Source organism: Heterodontus francisci, chromosome 14, assembly GCF_036365525.1.
Source record: "Heterodontus francisci isolate sHetFra1 chromosome 14, sHetFra1.hap1, whole genome shotgun sequence".
NCBI classification, from domain to species: Eukaryota; Metazoa; Chordata; class Chondrichthyes; order Heterodontiformes; family Heterodontidae; genus Heterodontus; species Heterodontus francisci.
This window is the reverse complement of record NC_090384.1, coordinates 16,467,510-16,494,019: the sequence shown is the minus strand read 5'-3', so window position 1 is coordinate 16,494,019 and position 26,510 is coordinate 16,467,510. Positions and strand designations below refer to the sequence as shown.

At 46.5% G+C, this 26,510-nt stretch overlaps 1 protein-coding gene across 3 annotated transcripts in view; it reads right to left on the bottom strand.

Annotated features, from left to right (window-relative positions):
* LOC137377249 (AP-2 complex subunit alpha-2-like) overlaps nt 1-25,230 on the bottom strand; it is a 203,427-nt gene extending 178,197 nt beyond the window's left edge. For 2 of the 3 annotated variants that reach the window (XM_068046789.1, XM_068046791.1), the window contains exons 1-2: nt 25,160-25,230; nt 18,801-18,869 (exon numbers count right to left, since the gene is read on the bottom strand). In XM_068046789.1, coding sequence (XP_067902890.1) covers nt 18,801-18,869; nt 25,160-25,226 — 136 coding nt within the window. In that variant the 5' untranslated portion in view covers nt 25,227-25,230. Of the gene's footprint in view, nt 1-18,800; nt 18,870-25,159 lie in introns of those variants that run through there. The other variant, XM_068046792.1, reaches the window with a different exon arrangement.
* Nucleotides 25,231-26,510: the final 1,280 nt, after the last annotated feature.

Genomic DNA, 26,510 nt, shown 5'->3' with positions numbered 1-26,510 from the left:
CTGTGGTTAAAAGAGGTCAGAGGCTGGAAATTCTGTGGTGTGTAACTCACCTCCTGACTCCCCAATGCCTGTTCACCATCTACAAGGCACAAGTCAGGAGTGTGATGGAATACTCTCCACTTGCCTGGATGGGTGCAGCTCCAACAACACTCAAGAAGCTTGACACCATCCAGGACAAAGCAGCCCACTTGATTTGCACTCCATCCACAAACATTTACTCCGTCCACCACCGACGCACCGTAGCAGCAGTGTGTACCATCTACAAGATGCACTGCAGCAACTCACAAAGGCTCCTTCAACAGTCCTTTCCAAACCTGCGACCTCTCCCACCTAGAAGGACAAGGGCAGCAGATGCAAGGGAACACCACCACCTGCAAGTTCCCCTCCAAGCCACAGCCATCCCAACTTGGAACTATATCGCTGTTCCTTTACTGTCACTGGGTCAAAATCCTGGAACTCCCTTCCTAACAATATTGTGGGTGGACTGCAGCAGTTCTAGAAGGCAGCTCACTAGAGTAGGGCAATTAGGGATGGGCAATAAATATTGGCATAGTCAGCAACAACCACATCCCATGAACGAATAAAAAATGTTTTGACCAACTCGATTGCGTTCTTTAATGAAGTAATGGAGGGAGTTGGTGGAGATAGTGCAGATAATATTATGTACATGGACTTTCGAAAGGAATTTCACAAAGTACCACATAATAGACTAGTTGTCAAAATTAAAGCCCATGGAATTAAAAGGACAATGGCAGTAGGATACAAAATTGGCTAAGGGATAGTAGCAGTGAATAGTTGTCTTTAAGACTGGAGGGAAGTATACAGTGATGTTCCCTGTGGACCATTATTAGGACTACTGCTCTTTTTGATATATATTAATGACCTGGACCTGAGAATACAGGACATAATTTCTAAGTTTGCAGATGACATGAAACTCAGAAATGTAGCAGTGAGGTGGATAGTAACAGACTTCAGGAGGTTATAGACTGGAGAAATGCAGACATATGGCAGATGAAATTTGATGGAGAAGTGTGAAGTGATGCATTATGGTAGGAAGAATGAGGGGAGGCAATATGAACTAAATAATACAATTTTAAATGGGGTGCCAGAACAGAGAGACCTGGGATATACATACACAAATCGTTGAAGGTGGCAGCACAAGTTGAGAAGGCTGTTAAAAAAGCATATAGAATCCTTGCCTTTATTAGTTGGGGGATAGAGTACGAAAGTAAGGAAGTTATGCTAAACCTTTATAGAAATACTGCTTAGTACTCAATTGGAGAGTTGTAGCCAAATCTGGACGCGTTAGAAAAGTCGTCAAGGCCTTAGGGTATGCAGCACAGAGTTTTCGTAAAAGGAGTGCTTCGTAAACAGTGTTAAAGTCAGGAATTTGAAGCGAGTGGGTATTCATTCCAGGGATGGAAGGAGGTGCTGCCTTCTACTCTTTTTGTTTAACCTCCAGCAGCTGGTTAGTGCTTTTCTTTAGTCTCTAAGCTAAGAGACAGTAACTTGCTATGACTTTATTTGCCTAGTTGATTAGTTACTAATTTAGTAAATAAATAAAGTTAGATAGACACAGCAGGGCAGGTGATGTGCCCTAACTGCAACCTGTGGAAGTTTGCGGAGCGCATTGCGGAACCGGACAACCTTATCTGCATTAATTGTCTTGAGCAACCTCGGCTCAGAGCTATTGAGCTAGACTCCGAGCTGCAGACATGTGAGGGGCATATGGGTGGGGGGGGGCGGCGGGGAAGAGCTACCTGGACACCCCTTAAGTTCGGCAGAACTTTAGAGTTGGTCAAAGATCAGGCACAGGAGGGTGTGACTGAGAGTCAGGTAGGTATGGGGTTTCAGGATGTAGTGATAGAGGAGCCTCGGCCCTTGACTTTGACCAACTACCTGCGTGGCTGAGAACCAGGACTGCAGGGTGAAAAGGCAAATTGACTATGGCACTATGGTGCAAGGAGCCATTCAGGTGGGCGGGGGCAGTGGGGTAGGGGTGGCAGTGGTTGCTGTAGGTGTGAAAAGGAATGAGGTAGTGATAGAGGACATACATTATATAGATGATTTAGAGGAAGGGACCAAAGGTATGGTTGCTAAATTTGCTGATGACACAAAGACAGGTAGGAAAGTAACTTGTAAGACAACATAAGGAGGCTACAAAGGGATATAGATAGGTTAAGTGAGTGGGCAAAGACCTGGCAAATGGAGTATAATGTGGGAAAGTGGGAAAGTTGGAAAGTGTCCACTTTGGCAGGAAGAATAAAAAAGCATGTTATCTAAATGGTGAGAGATTGCAGAGCTCTGCGATGCAGAGGGATTTGGGTGTTCTAGTGCATGAATTGCAAAAGGTTAGTATGCATGTTCAGCATGTAATTAGGAAAGCTAATAGAATGTTATTGTTTATCGCGAAGGGAATTGTATACAAAAGTAGGGAGATTATGCTTCAGCTATACAGGACATTGGTAAGACCACATCGGTGTACAGTATTTGTCTCCTTATTTAAGGATGTAAATGCATTGGAAGCCTAGTCTAATTCCTGGAATGGGTGGGCTGTCTTATGAGGAAGGATTGGACAGGCTAGGCTTGTATCTGCTAGAATTTAGAAGAGGCTGCTTGATTGAAACATACAAGATCCTGAGGGGTCTGGACAGAGTGGATGTAGAAAGGATGTTTCCCCTTGTGGGAAAATCTCTAACTCGGGGTCACCGTTTAAAAATAAGGAGTCACCCATTTAAGACAGAGATAAGGAGAAATTTTTTCTCTCAGAGGGTCATGAGTCTTTGGAATTCTCTTCCTCAAAAGGTAATGGAAGCAGAGACTTTCAATATTTTTTAAGGCAGAGGTAGATAGATTCTTGATAAGCAAGGGGGCGGAAGGTTATCCGGGGTAGGTGGAAATGTGGAGTAATCAGTTCAGCCATGAACTAATTGAATGGCAGAGCAGGCTCGAGGGGTCGAGTCGCCTATTCCTGCTCCTAATTCACATGTTCGTATGACAGTATAGTCAGGGAGATACTGTTCTCTGCAGCCGCGGCCAGGAGTTCCGAAGGTTGTGTTGCCTGCCCACTTCCCCACTGCTAGGGTTAAAGACATCTCCTTGCAGCTGGAGACAACTTGGAATGGGAGGGTTAGGATCTAGCTGTTGTGGTCCACATAGGAAGCAACAAGAGCTGAGCAAATTTGAGGAGTTAGGGTTGAAATTAAAACACAGAACTTCAAAGGTAATAATCACTGGATTGTTACCTGAGCCATGCGACAATTGGCATAGTCAAGCAGATTACAGAATTAAACAGATGGCTCAAAGAGTGGGAAGAAGTAGTTTCATGGAGCACTGGCACCAATACTAAGGAAAGAGGGAGTTGTTCTGTTCGGATGGGCTCCACTTAAACTGGACCAATGGCCAGGCGAATCATATAACTAGGGCTGTGGATAGGGCTTTAAGTTAAAAAGGAGGCGCAGGGGTGGCCAGGTGAAGGGAGATTTAGAAATCTAAAGAGAAATTTCGAGGCAATAGAGCAGTGTAGCGATTTAGGTAAAGATAAGCAGAGTGGGACAGGAAAGGGCAGAGTGCTTAACGATACTAGCTCATCAGTGAAAAAGATCCATGCAAAGTATTTTTTTATTCATTCATGGGATATGGGTGTCGCTGCCCTGAATGCATGAAGCGATTTTTCACACTGTCTTCACCCGGGCAACTCCAGCTGTCCCGAGCAGGCAGTTGGGGTGGGGAGGGAGCTCCCTGTGTGCAGGATGGAAATCAGCACCAATACAAATACAGGGGCCCCCTACAGGTTCTGGTAGCCCCGCCCGAGTCCTTCGGCCTCTTCTCCCTCCCCCAAACAATCCAAACAAAGAGTCTTTCTGGTGTTCTAACACCTACCTCTCCTTTCTGCCACCTCTTGATGGATTCACTTGTCCTGTGTCTCTCCACTCTGCAGTCTCCACAGTCTCCTCTCTCCACTCCAGTTGCTGTTACAGCAGCACAGGTGCAGCTACTCCCCGACTGCACACAGGACGTGCTCCACAAACTGCCCAGCCAATCCCGTGCCGTACCTGCCCTGGGAGCGTTTGATGGGGACAATGTAGAGGGAGCTTTATTGTGTATCTAATCCATGCTGTACCTGTTTTGGGAGTATTTGATGGGACTTACATTGTTTGGGATCTTCTTCTCACTGCTGCTCTCACATGCGTTCAAGTCTTCAGAAGAGGGAATTTTCTTCCACACAAGATCAGATGGCAGGTTGTTCAACCTTGCCCGTCTAAGAGCGAAGACCAAAGTACGGAAGGTCCTCATCAGGGAACTCCTCTTTGCTGACGATGCTGCATTAACATCCCACACTGAAGAGTGTCTGCCGAGACTCATCGACAGGATTGCGGCTGCCTGCAACGAATTTGGCCTTACCATCAGCCACAAGAAAACGAACATCATGGGACAGGACGTTAGAAATGCTCCATCCATCAATATCGGTGACCATGCTCTGGAAGTGGTTCAAGAGTTCACCTACCTAGGCTCAACTATCACCAGTAACCTGTCTCTCAATGCAGAAATCATCAAGCGCATGGGAAAGGCGTCCGCTGCTCTGTTTCAGACTGGCTAACAGTCACAGAACACAAAAATACGAGTGTTTCAAGTCTGTGTCCTCAGTGCCTTGCTCTAAGGCAGCAAGGCCTGGACAATGTATGTCAGCCAAGAGCGATGTCTCAACTCATTCCATCTTCGCTGCCTCCGGAGAATCACATTGTACAGCGAACTCGTCACTGGTATCAGACCCACCGGCCGTCCATGTCACCGCTTTAAAGATGTCTGCAAACGTGACATGAAGTCCTGTGACATTGACCACAAGTCGTGGGAGTCAGTTGCCAGTGATTGCCAGAGCTGACGGACAGCCATAAAGGCGGGGCTAAAGAGTGGCGAGTCGAAGAAACTTGGCAGTTGGCAGGAAAAAAGACAGAAGCGCAAGGAGAGAGCCAACTGTGTAACATGCCCGACAACCAATTTTATCTGCAGTGCCTGTGGAAGAGTCTTTCACTCTAGAATTGGCCTTTATAGCCACTCCAGGCGCTGCTTCACAAACCACTAACCACCTCTAGGCGCTTGCCCATTGTCTCGCGAGACAAGGAGGCCAAAGAAAGATGGGAAAATGTAGTGAGAGTTTTACTCTGTACCTAACCTGGGCCTTAAGTTCAATTAAAGGAACCTCAAGAATTACTAAGGAATAGGGGCGGATCACTTGCAAATGTCTGAATTGAGCTGAGTCCCATGGTTGAAACAGTGATAATTAAAACCTGCTCAAAGAAAGAACAAATAAGACCATTCGGCCCATTGTGCCTGTGCTGAGTCTTTAGAAGAGCAGTCATATTTAGTCCCACACCCATAGGTTAGAGTCACAGTTATTATGGCACAGAAGGAGGCCATCCGACCCATCAAGTTCATGTCTGCTCTCTGTAGAGCAAACCAAGCAGTCCTATTCCGCCCCACTCTATTCCCATAGCCCTGCATGTTTATTTCTTTCATGTTTCCATCCAATTTCCTTTTGAGATCATTCTTTGTCTCCGCTTCCACCATCCTCATGGCAGAGTGTTCCAGGTCATTAACATTCGTTGAGTAAAAATGTTCTTCTTCACATCCCCCCCCTGCAACTCTTACCCAAAAACCTTGAATTTGTGTCCCCTTGTCCTTCAACCATCAGCCAATGGGAACAGTTTTTCTTTGTTAACCTTATCAAAGCCCATCATAAATCTTGTAAACCTCTACTAAATCTCCCCTTAACTGCCTTTGCTCCAACGAGAATAATCCCAGTTCTCCAACCTAACCTTGTAGCTAAAATCCCCCATCATGGAACCATTCTGGTAAATCTCCTCTGCATCCTCTCAAGGACCCTCACATCCTTGCTAAAGTATGGCAAGCAGAACTGGATGCAATACTCTAGTTGTGGCCTAACCAGAGCTTTATAAAGATTCAGCATAACTTCTCTGCTTTTGTACTCAATACCTCTATTTATGAAGCCCAAAATCCCATATGCTTTGCTAACTACGCTCTCAATATGTCCTACTACTTTGTAAGGTCTAAGCCTATGAACCCCCAGCTCCCTCTGTCCCTGTACACTCTTTAGAAATGTGCCATTAACTCTAAATTGCCTCTCCCTGCCCCTTCTGCCAAAATGTGTCACCTCACACTTCTCTGTATAAAATTCTATCTGCCAATTCTGCTAGCCTTTCGATGTCCTGTTGCAGTTGATTGGTATCATCCTCACTCTTTGCCACACCTCCAAGTTTGGTATAATCAGCAAATTTTGAAATTTTACTCAGTATTCCAATATCCAAGTCATTTATACAGATCAAAAAAGCACTCCTAGTCTACATCATCATGAGAGTTTCAGATAAAGAGCAACTCCTAACCATAGAAAGGACCACTAGTTTACCTCCTGTTTGTCCATTTTCACCTCTGGAGACATTGATTTCTTCCCAGGATCTAATTCAACAGGTGCTGCTCACCCCAGAACCTCAGCAACAGCTTCCTATTCATGCGTAAGCCTTGACCTTGTGTTTTGACAGACTAACCCAGCACAAGGAGCATCATAGGTGATCTGCTGGAGGAACTTTGAGATACACAAGTGGGACATGAATAGAGCGAACTATGTGATTGTTACAAACAGGTAGGAAATGACAGGAGTGGTTTCCCTTTTCATCTCTCAATTGACCGCAGAAAGTATTTTTATGAGAATTGTGTTTTAACCCTTCAGCGTTTTAATGGTCAATAAACAGACAAATGACAGGTTTAAAGAAAGATGAATGTTCATAAAAAACACAAAAATTCACAACTTCACACATACACACACACACCAGAAAAGATAGAGATTAAAAGATAGCATGCATTTCGGTCTGGTAATTTTTAAAAAGAGTTCATTGTGAAACCTGTTAGGTTTTCTAGGAAAGAAAATTTAAATGATACAGGCCTGTTCGTCCTTTTCTCCTGGTTCACTGGAGTCAACCTAGCGAAGTTTCAGGTGGATGGATGCAGACTTTGCTGCAGACTTCCTGGGTTAAATCTGAGTTATCATCCAATGGCAAAGATCCTGTTTCAATCTCTCAGATGGGGAGTTCTCAAAGGTCACCTTTTCGTCTCTACCGCTCAGTAGTTTTTAAAGATGGCATTGAGCAGGGTCTCCTTCTTGGCTGGAATAGATCTCTCTCTCTCAGCCTCCTGGCTTTCTGCCTATGCAGCTTTCCGGACAGAAAAGTCTTTTTTAAGAAAAACCTTACCTGTCTTGGTTTCTGTCAAGTGACCGAGGTTGCTCTCACCTGATGTTTTCATACAATGTCTCTAAATGTGTGGCCATTGTTAGACAATGGTGTTTGAACGTTACTCATCTTGTTAAAGTGGTGTTTGGTCACACCTATTATCCTGAGTTTGAGCCTGGAGACTCTATGTCTGCAAAGATCATTGTTAGTCCAACTGGTTCAAGAAGGTAGCCATTAACACTGAATGAGGCCGTCAGCAATTATAATGCTAGTTTCTAGAGTTTTATACAGTTCTAGCATAACCACCCTGCTCTTATACTCTAGGCCTAGGCCAATAAAGGGAAGTATCCCGTATTCCTTCCGAGCCATCTTACCTACCTGTTCTGCTGTCCAAGTTCCCTCTATTCCTCTACACTTCTCAGTATCCTACCATTTATTGTGTATTCCCTTCTCTTATTTGCCCTCCTGCAATGCATCACCATACATTTCTCCAGATTGAATTCTTTTTAAATCCTCCATTGTTCCAGTCAATGGTCCAGTTCCTTCTGCAGATTTAGAATCCGGGGGAAAGGTTTAGAATGATGAATAGAAATATCAGACTTTTTGACCTGCATCAAAATAGACACACACGTGTGCACTCTAAGTCTATTAGGATTATAAGTATGGTAATATTATCTGTTATGGCACCTATCTCGCTCCAGTTTCTCGAATGTGTATGACACCCATGCAAAGTATGCAAGCATTTTCTTTGTCCTATTAGATGCTCTTGAGAAGAACCATCATATGTATATAGTCATAGTGGCTTTTCAAAGGGAATAGGATAAGCACCTGAAGAGAAAAAATTTAAGGGCAATGGAGAAATGGCAGGGCTGTGGGATTAGCTAGGTTGCTCTTGCAGAGCACTGGCACGGACACGATAGGCTGAATGGCCTCCTTGTGCTGTAACCATTCTATGAATTATAGGTTTTCTTCAGAGCTGGTCCAGACATGATGGGTTCAGTCTCTAGCAGTCACTATGTATATCTGCAGTACTGGAGAAGTCACCTGACCTCTTACTCCATTTTGTCTTGTAGCAAAAGTATGTCCATTTTTGGAGGTTAATTCATCAGTTCATCTTTATAGTTCATAATTGCTCCTTGCACGAACGTTACACCTCCCCGCGAAAGGGAAAAAATGAAATTCCTTGGTATTTCATTTTTTTTAGTTATTTGTTGTTTTTAGAACCGTAGAAATATTACAGCACAGAAGGAGGCCATTCAGCCCGTCGCGTCCGTGCCGGTCGAAAAAACTAGCCGACTAATCTAATTCCACCTTCCAGCACCTGGTCCATAGCCTTGCAGGTTACAGCACTTAATTTGCATATCCAGGTACCTTTTAAAAGCATTGACGATTTCTGCCTCAACCACCGTTCCTAGCAGTGAATTCCAGACACCCACCACCCTGTGGGTGAAAAGGTTTTGTCCATGTCCCCTCTAATCCTTCTACCAATCACCTTAAATCTGTACCTGCTGGTAATTGACCTCTCTGCTAGGGGAAACAGGTCCTTCCTGTCTACTCTATGTAGGCCCTTCATAATTTTGTACACCTCACTTTAAGTCACCCCTCAACCTCCTCTGTTCTAAGGAAAACAACCCTAGCCTATCCAATCTCTCCTCATAGCTGCAACTTTCAAACCCTGGCAACATGCTTGTAAATCTCCTCTGCACTCGCTCCAGATCAACTATGTCCTTCGGTAAGTGGCGACAGAACTGTACGCAATACTCCAACTGTGGCCGAACCAGCGTTTTATGCAGTTCCAGCATTACATCCTAAAATTACATTAAAATTAAAATTACATTAATTTTAGAAAGAAAGAAAAGTAAAAACACACAATAGCACACATCTACAAGAATTCATAACATGAATTCCTCAGGTTTACTGTCGCAAGCCTTTCACAGTATACTGGCGACACGTTGTTTTTCCCAGCCATGTGTAATTTCAAGTTAAATGGCTGGAGGAGTAAACTCCATCTGAACAGCCTGGCATTAACCATGAATTTTTCCAAGAAGGTTAGTGGGTTGTGTCAGCGTGTATCAGAATTTCCGTGTGTCCGTTGTTATGACCCGGTAAGAAATGTCTCGGGGTCTTTTACTGTCTTCACTTGGTCTTATTGTAACAGAGTTTAATTTTAAACACACTGTGTTTTGAGCTCCCCCTTTGTGAATCCTTGTTCACCACTTTCCATAAACAGGCTTTCTTAGGTTTAAAGAAGAAAAATGAAATTTTATTAAAACTTCAACATAACCCAATTAGAGTTTAACGCCTACGGATACACGGCGCCCCCCACGCTAACATGCATACGCGATACGCACATGTAAATAGGGACAGAACAGAGAAAAAAAATAAAATGGAGAAGTTTGAGGCAATACCAGAAGAGTTTTTTGTTTACTGTGCTTCGAGCTCACTGTGGTCCTTTTGTAAGTTGTCTTTCTTTTTTGTTGGGGCCCAGTATTCTTCTTAAACCTTGTACACTGTAGGAGACTTTTGTCTCGAGGTTCATATGTCTTCAATGGTTTCCGAAGCTGGTGAGAGCGAGATGAGAGCAGACAGGAAAGAGATCTCTTCCAGTCCAGGAGCGAACAGCCTTGTGATTTCAAATTCCTTGTTGCAAGTTCAAATTCAAAAAACTCCAAGTTAGTCATGTGACCCAAACCTGTCCAACCACGTCTGTTTGTGTATTTGGCCATCATAGCAGTTAGCCTGGAATGCTCGCCTTTCCACCTTCAACATCTGGTAATCAAAAGTCCATTGTGGATTAAATTTGAACACGGAACAGCCCCTTTGTCCTTTGAAGTACTCTCTGTTGATATGCTAATGTCTCTCTCCAGCCAAAGTCTCCAATGATTTTTTAAAGCAAGTTCTTTCTTCACCAACAACAGTCCAAAATCAATGTTTATATGGTGAAATTAATTTTCCTCATTCTTGGCAGGTGGGGGACTTGGCCGACACCTCCACACCCAGGGGAATGAAATGCGATTTGGAAAAAAATATAAGATACAGAAAGAAAAACCATGCATTTCTCTCATTCATTTCCATTCATTCACCAATCCTAAAGCCTATCAAAAATGGTCTTTCCAGGATGCCAGGGCTGCTTTAATTTCCCCTTTTTTTTCTTAGGAGAGTTAGTACAGAGAAGATTTACTAGACTAATATCTGGAATGGGCAGGCTGTCTTATGAGGAAAGACTGGACAGGATAGGCTTGTATCCGCTGGAATTTAGAAGAGTAAGAGGTGACTTGATTGAAATATATAAGATCCTGAACGGTCTTGACAGGGTGAATGTGGAAATGATGTTTCCCCTTGTGGGAGAATCTAGAACTAGGGGTCACTGTTTAAAAAAAGGGGTCACCCATTTAAGACAGAGATGAGGAAAAATGTGTTCTCACAGAGGGTCATGAGTCTTTGGAATTCTCTTCCTCAAAAAGGTGGTGGAAGCAGAGTCTTTGAATTTTTTTAAGGCAGAGGTACATAGATTTTTGATAAGCAACGGTGTGGAAGGTTATTGGGGGTGAAGGGCCGCGTGGCCGACTCCTGCTCCTAATTCGTATGTTCGTAGTGCGTGGGTCTATCCTGAACTCTGTTAATCATACAAAGACTTTTGACTTTAGGGGATGGGTGGCTCCCTTTTCCTCTGACTTTGGGGGAGGATTCTTTGTTATTCTCCCCTTTGTTCTCCGGGACACTCCTGCATGTAGGTATTTGTGCAGGCTTGGCTGCACTCCCCTGTGGCACTTCAACTAGGCACATCAGCCTCACAGTTTATGTGCCCCCTAGAGGTCTTTCTTTGTCTCTGCCGGTTCTGTAAATGCTGTTCGCAACTCTGGTGGAGTGCTTCTAGATTCTGCAGAGGAGGATGTGGAGTCTAACTTTTCACATTTTTCAGGGTTGGTTGACCGGACAGTAGGGGTTTTCATCCGGGAATCCTCCCGGACTTCCTTTAACCTGCCTTCTTGGTCACTTTTTTCCCTTCTCTTTCTAAACTTTTGCCAGCCGTGTGCCCGCCTGCCTGTCCACCTGTCCCCTTTCGTTCTTGGCAGGGGTCCCTTACAGTTCACCAGCCCTCTGCTAAAGGGTCCTCATAACACCAATACAGGACTTAAGAGTGCAGGTATCACTGTAGGTTGGAGGTTCCCCTCAACCTGGCACATGTGGCAGCTCCTGCAGTACACCAGCACATCTTTGTGGAGTTTTGGCCAGTCAAACTGCTGTCTTATGCGAGCTTTGGCATTTCGTATACCGGCATGTGCAGCCACTGTAGTCTCGTGGGCCCTTCTTAATATTTCTCCCCGGTACCTCTGCAACACCACTGTCCGCTCCTTGCCCTCAGGTCTGTGAGGAGAACTCCATTTCCTCATCAGTGCCTCATTCATTAAATAGTAGCAATCAGGGACTCCCTCTGCTTCACTTTCAGACTGGGCCGCCTGTGCTAACTCTCGCAATACTGGGTCGGCTCGCTGAGCCTCAGCTAGGGAAAATCCATTTAATTCATTCCCTGGGTCTCCTAACTTTCCAAAGAAAGTCTCGGACAGGCAGACATCATGGTAATTTGCCTGCAATGTCAATGCAGTCTCTGCTGGGAAAGCTGGTTTGATCATGGCCTGATCCACTACACATTCAGGACTCTGCAGGTGAACATCTCCTGCCACAGCCCTGTCTCTCTGACCTTCTGCAGTCTTTCTTTCACTACTGGGGGGGGTATCACCTTCACCCCCGCCAGATCATGACCGAGGAGCAGGTCAACCCTGTCCACAGGCAAACTAGGGACAATCCTTACGGTCACCAGTCCCAAAATTAGGTCACACTCCAGGTGTACAGGTACAGGCATACACTGCCCTCCAATACCATTCACAGCCATTGTGGTGTGCACTGTATTCTCTGGGGGAAAAGATCAGGCCTTTTCCCAGTAAAAGGGATCTAGTGGCCCATATCCCTGAGAATCACTATGGACTTGCTTGCCCCACTTGAGGGGTATGGGGTTACTTTCCCTTCAGACACGAAACCCTAATAACCTTCAGGAATCCTATTAACCTTTCCTGCACTGGCCGTAGTAAGCTTCCTGGGTTGCACTCTTACTGCAGTTAAAGCCACAGCTTGTTCTGCTATGCTTTGCATCAGGTCCCTGTCGTCACTGAGCAGGTGTGCCCTGATTAACCCTACTAGTTTCCCCTTTAGTTTCCAGCAGTCAGCTTTTAAATGCCCTGCCTTATTACAATGGAAGCACACAGGTCTCCGGGTCTCATACTTGTTCACAGAACCTTCCTTTTTGGCTGCAGGAGGGCCCATTGTGTCTCCTGCTTTCCTTTCTCTCCCAGGACTGCTTGGGCTCCCATCACCTTCCCACCCTTTGTCCTTTTCAGATTTGTGGGGGTAATTAGGAAAGGTTCTCCCCTGGGATACTGACTTATAAATTAAGGGTTCCCAGAACCCGCTGCTCCTCTGCATGGGTCTTTATTGAGAATGGGAGAGTGTTTTTAAATTCCTCTTCCAGAATTACTTCTCTGAGAGTCTCAGCTATATTATTAAAGTAAAAGCAAAATACTGCAGATGCTGGAAATCTGAAATAAAAACAAAAAATGCTGGAAATACTCAACAGGTCTGGCAGCATCTGTGGAGAAAGAAGCAGAGTTAACATTTCAGATCAGTGACCCTTCATCAGATTCATCACCTGCTGAGTATTTCCAGCATTTCTTGTTTTTATTTCTGTATTTTTAAAGCCCTCAGCCACTGGTCAAAAACCAGCTGCTTATTTCTTTCAAACTCCAGATAAGTTTGATTAGCTTGCTTTTTGAGGGTTCTAAACTTTTGGCGATAGGCTTCAGTACTAATTCATATATCCCGAGGATAGCATTTTTGGTCTGTTCATAAGTTGATGAACTCTCATCTGGCAACAAGGAATAAACCTCATGGGCTTTCCCAATTAGCTTGCTTTGTATTAGAAGAGACCAGGTCTCAGCTGGCCATTTAGCTGCCTTGCCAGTTTCTCAAAAGACACAAAAAATGCTTCTACATCTTCCTCATTGAATTCTGGAATTAATTGAGCAAGTTTTAGCAATCTTGTACCCAGCCCTGAATTGTGCTCCTCCATATTGGCCATGCTTTCACTGGGGTTACATTGTCGCCCTCTAGTTAACTCATGCTGCTTCAACTGTCTTTCTTAACATTCTTTCCAGAATATTCTTTCTCTCTCTCTCCTGCTTTTCATTTTCTTCATGTTCCTTTTGGAAGGCTCTCTTTCTCCCTTTCCCTTTCCTCAAATTCAAGTTTCCTCTGTTCCAATTGTATCTTTGCTAACAATACTCCTTTGGACTCTGTTTCTAACACTGCTTCTGCTTCTTCAGATTCAAGGGACATCCTAGCCTTGCCACATACAGTGATCCCACACCGCTCAGCCATTTTCCTCAACTCCTCCATAGACAGTGCTTTTAACATATCCCAAGTTACTTCACCCTGGCTTGCAGAACAGTCTCAGACATGTCAGTTTTCAATCACACACAACCACAAGAAAACCTGTATTGAAATTTGTTCTTTTTGATTGGGAACAATTGGCTTCCCACTTCCAATTTCACTCATTTGTCTGTGGATAAAATTCCAGACACTAGCACCCAAATTTCTGTTATGGCCAGGTGAGAAATGTGTCTAGGGGTCTTTCACTGTCTTCACCTGGTCTTATTGTAACAGGGTTTAATTTTTAACACTGTGTTTTTAGCTCCCCCTTTATGAATCTTTGTTCACCACTTTCCAATTATAAGGCAAAGAAATGAGTATAAACAGGCTTTCTTAGGTTTAAAGAAGAAAAGTGGAATTTTATTAAAACTCCAACATAAACTCTAATTCGGTTAACGCCTATGGATACATGCCACCCCACGCATATGCAAATAGGGACAGAACAGAGAAGAAAAACAAAATGGAGAGGTTTGAGGCAATATCAGAGGAGTTTCTTGTTTACTGTGCTTCGAGCTCACTGTAGTCTTTTTGTAAGTCGTCTTTTTCGTTGGAGCCCAGTATTCGTCTTAAACCTTGTTCACTATAAAAGACTTTTTTCTCTTGGGGTTCATATGTCTTCAATGGTTTCCAAAGCTGGTGAGAGCGAGATGAGAACAGACAGGAGAGAGGTCTTTTCCAGTCCAGGAGTGAACAGTCTTCTGATTTCAAATTCCTTGTTGCAAGTTCAAATTCAAAAAGCTCCAACAGTTAGTCATGTGACCCAAACACGTCTGTTTGTGTATTCAGCCATTTTAGCAGTTAACCTGGAACGGTCGCCTTTCCACCTTCAACGTCTGGTAATCAAAAGTTCATTGTGGATTAAATTGGAACAGGGAATAGCCCCTTTGTCCTTTGAAGTACTGTCTGTTGATATGCTGATGTCTCTCTCCAGCCAAAGTTTCCAATTGTTTGTTAAAGCAAGTTCTTTCTTCACCAAAAGCAGTCCAAGATCAATGTTCATGTGGCAAAATTAATTTTCTTCATTCTTGGCAAGTGGGGGACTTGCCTGACACCGTTATTAACATAGACTTCAAAATGTTGACAGGCTAACAGAAGTCCCAATGCTTCCTTTTCAATGGTGGTATATTTACATTGGTGTTTATTTAATCAAAGTGATTCATGACAATGCAGCCGGCCGCTGACGGCATCAGGCTGTGCCAAGATGCGCACATAGGCTCCTGCTCTCTGCGCGTGCGCGGCGTTCCGACTTGCCAGGACTGGTTAGCGCATGTGCCGAAAAATCATCACGTAATGTGTATATCTTTGTGCAATGCACCTGGTCGACTCTGCTCCCCCGCCACCCCCCCCCACTCTCCCCGGCCGCTCCACTCCCCCACCGCCGCTCTCTCCAGCCGCTCCACTACCCCTCCCACCCCACCCCGCCGCTCTCTTCCACCCCCCCCCCCCCGCCCTCCCCCACTCCGCTACTCTCTCTGACCACTCCACTCCCCCCCACACCGCCGCTCACTCTGGCCGGTCTGATTCTCCCCCCCGCCCCCCTAACCCCACTGGTCTCTCCACCCGCCAGCTCTCTCCACACCAACCCCAGAGCGGAATGGCACTGAAAACAATTAGAATTGTGCAGCACTGTCAGAGGTGCTGTACTTTAGATTTCTATTGCGTGCTACCATAGGTTCACTTCGTCATTCTGTGATTATTTGAGCAGCGCCATCTTTAGTCCTGGCAGCTGCCTTAACATCGCAGACTGTGATGTTTAAATGGAACAGGCAGGATTTGCACAGGTGCCAGTACAGCACCACCTAGTGGGTGCATGTCAGCAAATGCAGCCTTATTTAATTACTTTCAAAAACAACCAATTGACCTCTCAATGCCCAAGTCATCTTCTTGGAGTAAGACCACTCCTGCTTCTACATCATTTGTGTCAATAACCATCTTAAAAGGATCTGTTAAAATTTAGGGCTGCCAATACAGGTTCATTTGTTAAAATTGCCTTCATGTTTTCAAAAGCCTTCTGGCACAGATCTGACCACACTATCTTAGCACTTTCTTCAATAGGTCAGTTAAGGGAGCAGCTAGGATGCTGAAGTTGGGAACCAATTTTCTGTAGAAAACACATCCCAACGAATCGCATTATTTTTCTCTTGGACTTGGGAACAGGGATATCTATCAGGGCTTATACTTTTGCTGCCCTTAGCAATACCCGACCTTGACCTACAACATGTCCCAAATATGTCACATTCGCCGTAGTAAACTCGCTTTTAGCTACATTGGCCACGAGGTTAGCATTTTGTAGACCTTTAAATAGTTCTCTTAAATGGTTTAGGTGGTCTCCCCAGGTGTCACTATAGACCAACAGGTCATCCAAGTAGACGACACAATTGTTTTAAACCAGTCACTACCTGATTCATTAATCTCTGAAATGTTGCTGGGATGTTCTTTAACCCAAAGGACATGATTTTACATTGGAATAAGCCAACAGTGTTGCAAAAGCTGAGATTATTTTGGCTTGGCTGGTCATGGGGACATGCCAGTATACTTTTAATAAATTAATTTTACTGATATAGGCAGAGTTGCCTACTCGGTCAATACAGTCTTCAATTCAAGGAATCAGGTATGAGTCAGTTCGTGTTACTGCACTAACTTTGCAGTCAATAGAGTCCTTTTGAGCTATCAGATTTGGGGACTAGTACAATAGGGAGCTCCAGCTGCTCCGACTGGGTTCAACTGGATCATTGTTTAGAATGTACTGGACTGCTCTGTGGTCTTGAGCCAATTTATCAGATGGGGTCTCTCCTGCATCTATCTTGTGAATGGTTAAAAAGGTACAACCTGATTTGTCCCTATAAACTTCCTTAAACTCTCTTAGCAGTGTTGCTAGGTCAGTCAAATAGTTAAATACTATCTCCAGTCTCCCTAATATTTCTGTGTTGTCTAATTTCAAAGTAGGGGATTCAATCTGAGAATTTTCTGTGTTCCCTTCCTCCCCTAGTTCTTCTTCACTATTGTTTCCTTCCTCATCTCTTCTCGCTGCCTGACATACAAACACTGGTTTGTCCTGTTCCCAATTGTGGTATTTCATCAACATATTTATGTGGCACAGTTTTTGTTTCTTTCTCCAGTCTGGGGTGTTAATCAGGTAATTTACTTTGCTCATTTTTTCCCCCACACTGTAAGGGCCACTAGATCGTGCTTTCAGGGGTTTGCCCTGTCATGGCAACCTGGTCCCCTAGTTTAAATGCTCAAGCTTCAGCAGTTTTGTCCGCCTTCCTTTTCATGTTTTTTCTGAGAGGCTTTAAAGTGCTCTTTCGCCACAGCATATGCTTTAAAAAGTCACTCGTGAAAAGCTGACACGTAATTTAGCAATGAGATTTCCTCCCTTTGATCTAGAAATTTTTCTTTGATCACTTTAAGGGGGCCTCTTACTTCGTGCCCATAGACCAATTCAAATGGACTGAAGCCTGTTGATTCATTGGGTGAATCTCTAGCGGCGAACAGCAGAAAAGCTAACCCTTTATCCCAATCATGGGGTTACTCACAACAATAGGCTCTGATCATGTTTTTCAGAGTTTAGTGGTTACCTTTCCAGAACCCCTTTTGATATGCTGAGGATTTTAGTTGCTCGATGCCAAGGCTATATATGACTTCTTGGAATAGCGTGGACATAAAATTAGATGCTCGACCTGGTTGGATCTCTTTGAGCAGTCCATATTAAGTTAAAAACTGGGTCAGCCCCTCGACTACAGCTTTGGCTGTACTTTTTCTTAAGGGTATGGCCTTTGGGAATTGGGTGGCCATATCCATTGAATGGGGCAATTAGCACTTCTAATGCTTTCTTCAAGGTTGGTCCAGACATATGGGTTCAGTCTCTGTGCAGGGGAGATCACCTGATCTCTTGCTCCATTTTGTCTTGTAGCAAAAGTGTGTCCATTTTAGGAGGTTAATTAATCAGTTCATTTTTATAGTTCATAATTGCTCCTTGCATGAGCGTGACACATGCAACTGAAGAGCAGTCAAGCTGAGGGAGAGACCACTAAACAACAAAATGTAATCCTCTTGATTGAACCAGTGCAATTCTCTATTTATTAACTTGCAAAATAAACAACCTCTATCAAGTAATTTGTAAGCGAATGAACATTAGATATAAAAGGAAAATTCCACCAAGTTTCTGCTTCCTCTGTTCTCAGAATTCCGTTACCTAAACTGGTGTATACCAGATTACTAGTTTTGTAACCTCCTCTAATAAAAGATTCAGAGAGAGTATGCAATAACTTTCCAGAATGCAGAATTTACAAATATAATTCCAGTCAACACCACATTATCTGCAGAAAACTTAGGCAGTTCGTTAAATTAAATTGCCTCTTGGCATTTAAAACTTGGTTGGAAACAAGGCCTAAGGAGATTTACCCTAAATTTTCTGCATCGTAAAAGAAACTGACACCAGAAGCAAATTGTGCTTGGTAGTTCATTGTTCACCTCAGAAATAAAGAGGGAAGTCGGGGGTAGCCTTTTCCACCAAAATGATTAGGGGAGTAGCTTTGCGGGCAACAGTATAAAGAAGTTAGAGCCACAATTGGAGTTTTTCCTAGAGAGAAGAATTGAGGGATATGGAGAAAGGCTCGGTGCATGGGATTGATCAAAAAAACATATAGAGTTGCTGAGTCTAATTGCCCATTCAAGATATCCCAACCTTTACCATCTACTACACACGTAAACAGCATATTTCAGTGTAGTGGGATCCTTTCACTATACATGCACACCTGTTCTCAGGACATATTCTATGCATACATTGTCCAGCACTAGATGTGCTTGATTTTACAAAATGAGAGGCAATTCTTTTTCAATTACAACTTGTCAAGCCACTACAAAAGGGTATTGAGAAGCAACCACAATGCATGGACTGGAACAACTGGTCAGCCTGACTAGAAGTGACTGGATTCCTTCCCAGAATGACTTTCAGGATCATCTGCAAGTTTCATATTTCTTTTCTCCTGGTGCCAACTCAAGTTCGAAGTCTTGGCTTTTAAGCAGCTGATAATCACTAGGCTATTATATCCTAAGGACTAGAATCCTTACCTTTAAACTTGGAGCGGATATTTGCCAATTCTTTGTTGATTCGCTTTATTTCTGCTTCTTTGCTTTTGCCTGCAAGGAAGAAAACAAGGATAACTATTTGTTGTCTGAGAATCAGAAGTTGCACAGCAAAATTTGAATACAAAAGTTTCGTTACCGAGTTTTATGTACAGTATACACAAGTGACAGATCTGCAGGGGAAGGAATGAACACATTGTGTATGATGGAAAGAGCTAATCATAAAACTTCAATTGTGTTGCCCATCCTGTTACGCCCTGCTATTCCCATTCGTTTGTGATCAGTAATAAGGGAGTAAACTTCCAGCTGTCTCAGTGGGAACACACACACGACCAAACTTTCCATTTGGAAGTTCTGCCAGAGTGTTCCCATCAGGGGGCACGTGTCAGAGGCAAATCATAAGCACCAACAGCAGCAAAGAATCTGCTGCCAACTCTGCTCATGCATCAGTGGTATTGCTGATGTTGGGGAAAATATATATCTACTGCATGACACAGAAACATTGATAATGAACAGCGCTGGCACTAACCCAAACACCACCTCTACCAAATACTGCAAAGGTTATTCCTGGATTGTTTTCAGATGCTGCCCTACCAAAACATCTGATTTCTGCATTATATCAAGTTATAGAGAAAAATTTTGAACCTCTTTGGCTCCATTACATGTTTAGATCAGATACAAGGAGCTGTCCATTTGCGTGTGATGTTACTCACAGAAGACATGCTAGAATTAGCCCGAGTGGCTCTGGGCTTGAAAGGTAGGAAGGCGGAAGAGAGGCATCCTGTTCAGACTCCAGTGACCCCTCCCGGAAAATGCACATGTAAGAATATGCCGGTGAGGGAATGATCAGGCTCAGCTGTGATCCTGCCATGGATGAGGCTGTCCAGGTTCACGTGAAGAAGTCACCTGCACAATTTATTTATTTATTTAGAGATACAGCACTGAAACAGGCCCTTCAGCCCACCGAGTCTGTGCCGACCATCAACCACCCATTTATACTAATCCTACACTAATTCCATATTCCTACCACATCCCCACCTGTCTCTATATTTCCCTACCACCTACCTATACTAGGGGCAATTTATAATGGCCAATTTACCTATCAACCTGCAAGTCTTTTGGCTTGTGGGAGGAAACCGGAGCACCCGGAGAAAACCCACGCAGACACAGGGAGAACTTGCAAACTCCACACAGGCAGTACCCAGAATTGAACCCGGGTCGCTGGAGCTGTGAGGCTGCAGTGCTAACCACTGCGCCACTGTGCTACAATGATGGGGACAAGAGGAAGGAAAAAGCAACCATGCCAGATAACATGGCAGAAGAGTATCCATGAGTAAGAGCAAAAGGGGAAACAAGCCCTCGCTTTGTTGAAACACCCCCTGGAGTGGAGGGGGGGGGGGCAAAGGAGTGTGGAGGGTGGGGGGGAAAAAAAAAGAGTGTGGAGGGTGGGGGGAAAAAAAAAGAGTGTGGAGGGTGGGGGGAAAAAAAAGAGTGTGGAGGCTGGGGGGAAAAAAAGTGTGGAGGGTGGGGGGAAAAAAAGAGTGTGGAGGGTGGGGGGAAAAAAAAAGTGTGGAGGGTGGGGGGAAGAGAGTTTGGAGGGTGGAGGGAAAAGAGTGTGGAGTGGGGGCGCGGCATTGAGTGTGATAAACAGACTGCTGGCTCGGGGTGCTAACCAGTGGTTGAGGATTTTATGGGGAGGGCGGGGAAGGAAGTGGTTTCCGGGGGGGCGGGGTGGTCACTGGGTTCATTACCCGGAGGTCTTTACTGGGCTGTTTTTGATGTTGGAAAGGTGGGGGGGGTGGTTAATCGACTTATTTACCAGGGAGATTTTACCTGGATTTTAACCCAGCTATTTACTGGGGGGGGCATGTTTACCGGTATATTTCCTGGGGGGGGAGCTGTACCGGGATATTTACTGGGTGGGGGGGGGGGTTTTGTTTACCGGGATATTTACTGGGTGGGTGGGTGGGTGGGGTGTTGTTTATCAGGATATTTACTGGGGTGGGGGGGGTGGTTGTTTAACAGGATATTTACTGGGGGAGGCTGTTTACTGGGATATTTACTGGGAGGGGGGGGCTTGTTTACCAGGATATTTACCAGGGGGGTTGTTTACCAGGATATTTACTGGGGGGGGGGGTTGTTTACCAAGATATTTACTTGGGGGGGGGGTGTTGTTTACCAAGATATTTACTGCGGGGGTGGGGTTGATTACCGGGATATTTACTGGGGGGGGGGGGTTGTTTACCGGGATATTTACTGAGGTGGGGGGGTTGTTTACTATGATATTTACTGGGGGGGAGGGTTGTTTATCGGGTTATTTACTGGGGGGGGATTGTTTACCAGGGTATTTACTGGGTGGGGGGTTGTTTACCAGGATATTTACTGAGGAGGGGGGTTTGTTTACCAGGATATTTACTGGGGAGGGGGGTTTGTTTACCACGATATTTACTGGGGAGGGGGGTTTGTTTACTGGGACATTTACCGGCGGGGGGTTTTACAGGGCTGTTTACTGTGGAGGGCGGATTGTTTACCGGGATATTATCTGGTGGGGGGGGGTGTTTACTAGGATATTTATCTGGGGGGGGGCTGTTCTTTACCGGAATATTTACTGGGGGGAGGCTGTTTACTTGGATATTTTCTGTGGGGGGGGGGGGGGTTGTTTACTGGGATATTTACTGGGTGGGGGGGTTGTTTACCGGGATATTTACTGGGGGGGGGGTGTTTACTGGGATATTTACTGGGGGGAGGGGTTGTTTACCAGGATATTTACTGGGGGGGGGAGGGGGGAAGCATTGTTTACCAGGGTATTTACTGGGGAGGGGGGTTTGTTTACCAGGATACTTACTGGGGAGGGGGGATTGTTTACCAGGATATTTACTGGGGAGGGGGGTTTGTTTACCAGGATATTTACTGGGGGTGGAGGGTTTTTTACCAGGATATTTACTGGGGGTAGAGGGTTTTTTACCAGGATATTTACTGAGGAGGGGGGGGGGGGAGGGTTGTTTACCAGGGTATTTACTGGGTGGGGGGTTGTTTACCAGGATATTTACTGGGGGGAGGGTTGTTTACCAGGGTATTTACTGGGGGGGTGGGTTGTTTACCAGGGTATTTACTGGGGGGGTGGGTTGTTTACCAGGGTATTTACTGGGGGGGAGGGTTGTTTACCAGGGTATTTACTGGGGGGGGAGGGTTGTTTACCAGGGTATTTACTGGGTGGGGGGTTGTTTACCAGGATATTTACTGAGGAGGGGGGTTTGTTTACCAGGATATTTACTGGGGAGGGGGGTTTGTTTACTGGGACATTTACCGGCGGGGGGTTTTACAGGGATGTTTACTGTGGAGGGCGGATTGTTTAACGGGATATTATCTGGTGGGGGGGGGGGGAGGTGTTTACCAGGATATTTAGCTGGGGGGGCTGTTGTTTACTGGAATATTTACTGGGGGGAGGCTGTTTACTTGGATATTTTCTGTGGGGGGGGGTTGTTTACTGGGATATTTACTGGGAGGGGGGTTGTTTACCGGGATATTTACTGGGGGGGGGGTGTTTACTGGAATATTTACTGGGGGGAGGGTGTTTACTTGGATATTTTCTGTGGGGGGGGGTTGTTTACTGGGATATTTACTGGGAGGGGGGGTTGTTTACCTGGATATTTACTGGGGGGGGGTGTTTACTGGGATATTTACTGTGGGGGAGGGCTTGTTCACCAGGATATTTTCTGGGGGAGGCTGTTTACTGGGATATTTTCTGGGGAGGGGGGTTGTTTACTGGGATATTTACAGGGGGGGGCGGTGTTTACTGGGATATTTACTGGGGGGGCTTGTTTACCAGGATATTTACTGGGGGGGGCTTGTTTACCAGGATATTTACTGGGGGGGGGGTTGTTTACCAAGATATTTACTGGGGGGGGTTTGTTTACCAAGATATTTACTGGCAGGGCGGGGTTTGTTTACTGGGATATTTAGTGGGGGCGGTGTTTACCAGGATAATTACTGGGGGGGGGGGTTTGTTTACCAGGATATTTACTGGGGAGGGGGGTTTGTTTACCAGGATATTTACTGGGGAGGGGGGTTTGTTTACCAGGATATTTACTGGGGGTGGAGGGTTTTTTACCAGGATATTTACTGAGGGGGGGGGGGAGGGTTGTTTACCAGGGTATTTACTGGGTGGGGGGGTTGTTTACCAGGATATTTACTGGGGGGAGGGTTGTTTACCAGGGTATTTACTGGGGGGGAGGGTTGTTTACCAGGATATTTACTGAGGTGGGTGGGTTGTTTACCGGGATATTTACTGGGGGGGGTTGTTTACCAGGATATTTACTGGGGGGGGCGTTGTTTACCGGGATATTTACTGGGGGGGGCGTTGTTTACCGGGATATTTACTGGTGGGGGTTGTTTACCAGGATATTTACTGGGGGGGGGGGCGTTGTTTACCGGGATATTTACTGGGGGGGTTGTTTACCGGGGTATTTACTGGGGCGGGGGGGGGGGGTTGTTTACCAGGATATTTACTGGGGGGGGGCATTGTTTACCGGGATATTTACTGGGGGGGGGTTGTTTACCAGGATATTTACTGGGGGGGTTGTTTACCGGGGTATTAACTGGGGGGGGCGTTGTTTACCGGGATATTTACTGGGGGGGGTTGTTTACCGGGGTATTTACTGGGGGGGGGGGCGTTGTTTACCGGGATATTTACTGGGGGGGTTGTTTACCGGGGTATTTACTGGGGGGGTGTTGTTTACCGGGATATTTACTGGGGGGGGGGGTTGTTTACCTGGATATTTACTGGGGGGGGTTGTTTACCGGGGTATTTACTGGGGGGGGCGTTGTTTACCGGGATATTTACTGGGGGGGGGCGTTGTTTACCGGGATATTTACTGGGGGGGGGCGTTGTTTACCGGGATATTTACTGGGGGGGGTTGTTTACCAGGGTATTTACTGGGGCGGGGGGGGGGGGTTGTTTACCAGGATATTTACTGGGGGGGGGGTTGTTTACCGGGGTATTTACTGGGGGGGGGGTTGTTTACCGGGGTATTTAGTGTGGCGGGGGGGGGGTGTTGTTTACCGGGGTATTTACTGGGGGGGGGGTTGTTTACCGGGGTATTTAGTGTGGCGGGGGGGGGGTGTTGTTTACCGGGGTATTTACTGGGGGGGGGTTGTTTACCGGGGTATTTAGTGTGGCGGGGGGGGGGGTGTTGTTTACCGGGGTATTTACTGGGGGGGTTGTTTACCAGGATATTTACTGGGGGGGTTGTTTACCGGGGTATTTAGTGTGGCGGGGGGGGGGTGTTGTTTACCGGGGTATTTACTGGGGGGGGGTTGTTTACCGGGGTATTTAGTGTGGCGGGGGGGGGTGTTGTTTACCGGGGTATTTACTGGGGGGGGTTGTTTACCGGAGTATTTAGTGTGGCGAGGGGGGTGTTGTTTACCGGGGTATTTACTGGGGGGGGTTGTTTACCGGGGTATTTACTGGGGGGGGTTGTTTACCGGGGTATTTAGTGTGGCGGGGGGGGGGGGTTGTTTACCGGGGTATTTAGTGTGGCGGGGGGGGGGGGTTGTTTACCGGGGTATTTAGTGTGGCGGGGGGGGGGTGTTGTTTACCGGGGTATTTACTGGGGGGGGGGGGGTTGTTTACCGGGGTATTTAGTGTGGCGGGGGGGGGGGGTTGTTTACCGGGGTATTTAGTGTGGCAGGGGGGGGGGGGTTGTTTACCGGGGTATTTACTGGGGGGGGGGGGTTGTTTACCGGGGTATTTAGTGTGGCGGGGGGGGGGGTTGTTTACCGGGGTATTTAGTGTGGCGGGGGGGGGGGGGTTGTTTACCGGGGTATTTAGTGTGGCGGGGGGGGGGGGGTTGTTTACCGGGGTATTTAGTGTGGCGGGGGGGGGGGGGTTGTTTACCGGGGTATTTACTGGGGGGGGGGTTGTTTACCGGGGTATTTACTGGGGGGGGGGGGGTTGTTTACCGGGGTATTTAGTGTGGCGGGGGGGGGGGGTTGTTTACCGGGGTATTTAGTGTGGCGGGGGGGGGGGGTTGTTTACCGGGGTATTTAGTGTGGCGGGGGGGGGGGGTTGTTTACCGGGGTATTTAGTGTGGCGGGGGGGGGGGGGGTTGTTTACCGGGGTATTTAGTGTGGCGGGGGGGGGGGGTTGTTTACCGGGGTATTTACTGGGGGGGGGGTTGTTTACCGGGGTATTTAGTGTGGCGGGGGGGGGGGTTGTTTACTGGGACATTATTGGAGGGGTTGATGTTCACCCCGGCGCTCTTTCTGCTATATTTGAAGTTTGAAGCGGCCCGCCTTCTTGCCTCCTGCAAACAGACTCATTGGTCGGCAGCACCCGTACTCACAATTTCTAATGTCCGATATAAAAACCGCCAAACCCCTCATCCCGTCCCCCTTGGGCACCGCAGGCATCTTCCCACTGCCTGCAGCGCGCACGTTATAGCCGCGCGCCACGGCCACAATCCCCGCGCACCCTGGTCCCGGCCACGCCTACAATCCTCGCGCACGCTGGCCCCGGCCACGCCCACAATCAGCACGCACGCTGGCCCCGGCCACGCACACAATCCCCGCGCACCCTGGTCCCGGCCACGCCTACAATCCTCGCGCACCCTGGTCCCGGCCACGCCTACAATCCTCGCGCACGCTGGCCCCGGCCACGCCCACAATCAGCACGCACGCTGGCCCCGGCCACGCACACAATCCGCGCGCACGCTGGCCCCGGCCACGCACACAATCCCCGCGCACGCTGGCCCCGGCCACGCCCACAATCAGCGCGCACCCTGGCCGCGGCCACGCCCACAATCAGCGCGCACCCTGGCCCCGGCCACGCACACAATCCCCGCGCACCGGGGATCCGGCCACGCCCACAATCTGTGCGAGCAAGGTTCCTTCTGTCATATATTTGGCACTCTACTATTTGGGGGAGTTGCTGAACCTCCGTATTAATTGGATGTGTCAGATCCTCCTCCCTGTGGGATCAAACAGACCCATGCCCCATAAAATCAAGCAGATCCTCTCCATGGATTCACAGAATTATTACAGCACAGAAGGAGGCCATTCAGCCTAATGTGCCTGCACTGGCTCTCAGAATGAGCAACTCAGTTAGTGCCATTCACCGACCTTCTCCCCATGCCTTACACTTTCTTCCTTTTCAAGTAACAGTTTAATTCCCTTTCGAATGCTTCTATTGAACCTGCCTCCACCACACTTGCTGTCAGTGCATTCCAGATGCTTACCACTCACTGCCTGAAAAAGTTTTTCCTCATGTTGATCCCGTGGGATCAAACAGATTCCCCCTCCCCATTGGATCAAGTAGACCCTCTCCATAGGCTCAAACAGATTCCTCCCTCTTCATGGGATCAAACAGATTCCCCCTTCCCAGGGAATCAATCAGACCCTCCCTTCTCCATGGGATCTAACAGATTCCCCCCTCCCCATTGGGATCATTAAACTTTCAGACTCTACTCCAAGGACAATCACTTTCCATTTGAACAGACAACAGCCCAGTATTCCAACTGGTCAATACATGGGTGGAAATCATTGGTGGTCCCTGCTACTGGGCGCAGTGCTGGTTGGCCACTGTAGTCTTGACCATCCAGTCACCATTTCAGCTCAACATTAGGCCACTCTGAAAAACGTAACAGCTGAGTTCCTCAATGAGACTCTAAACTCTCGATCTATTTGGATGGGGCTTCG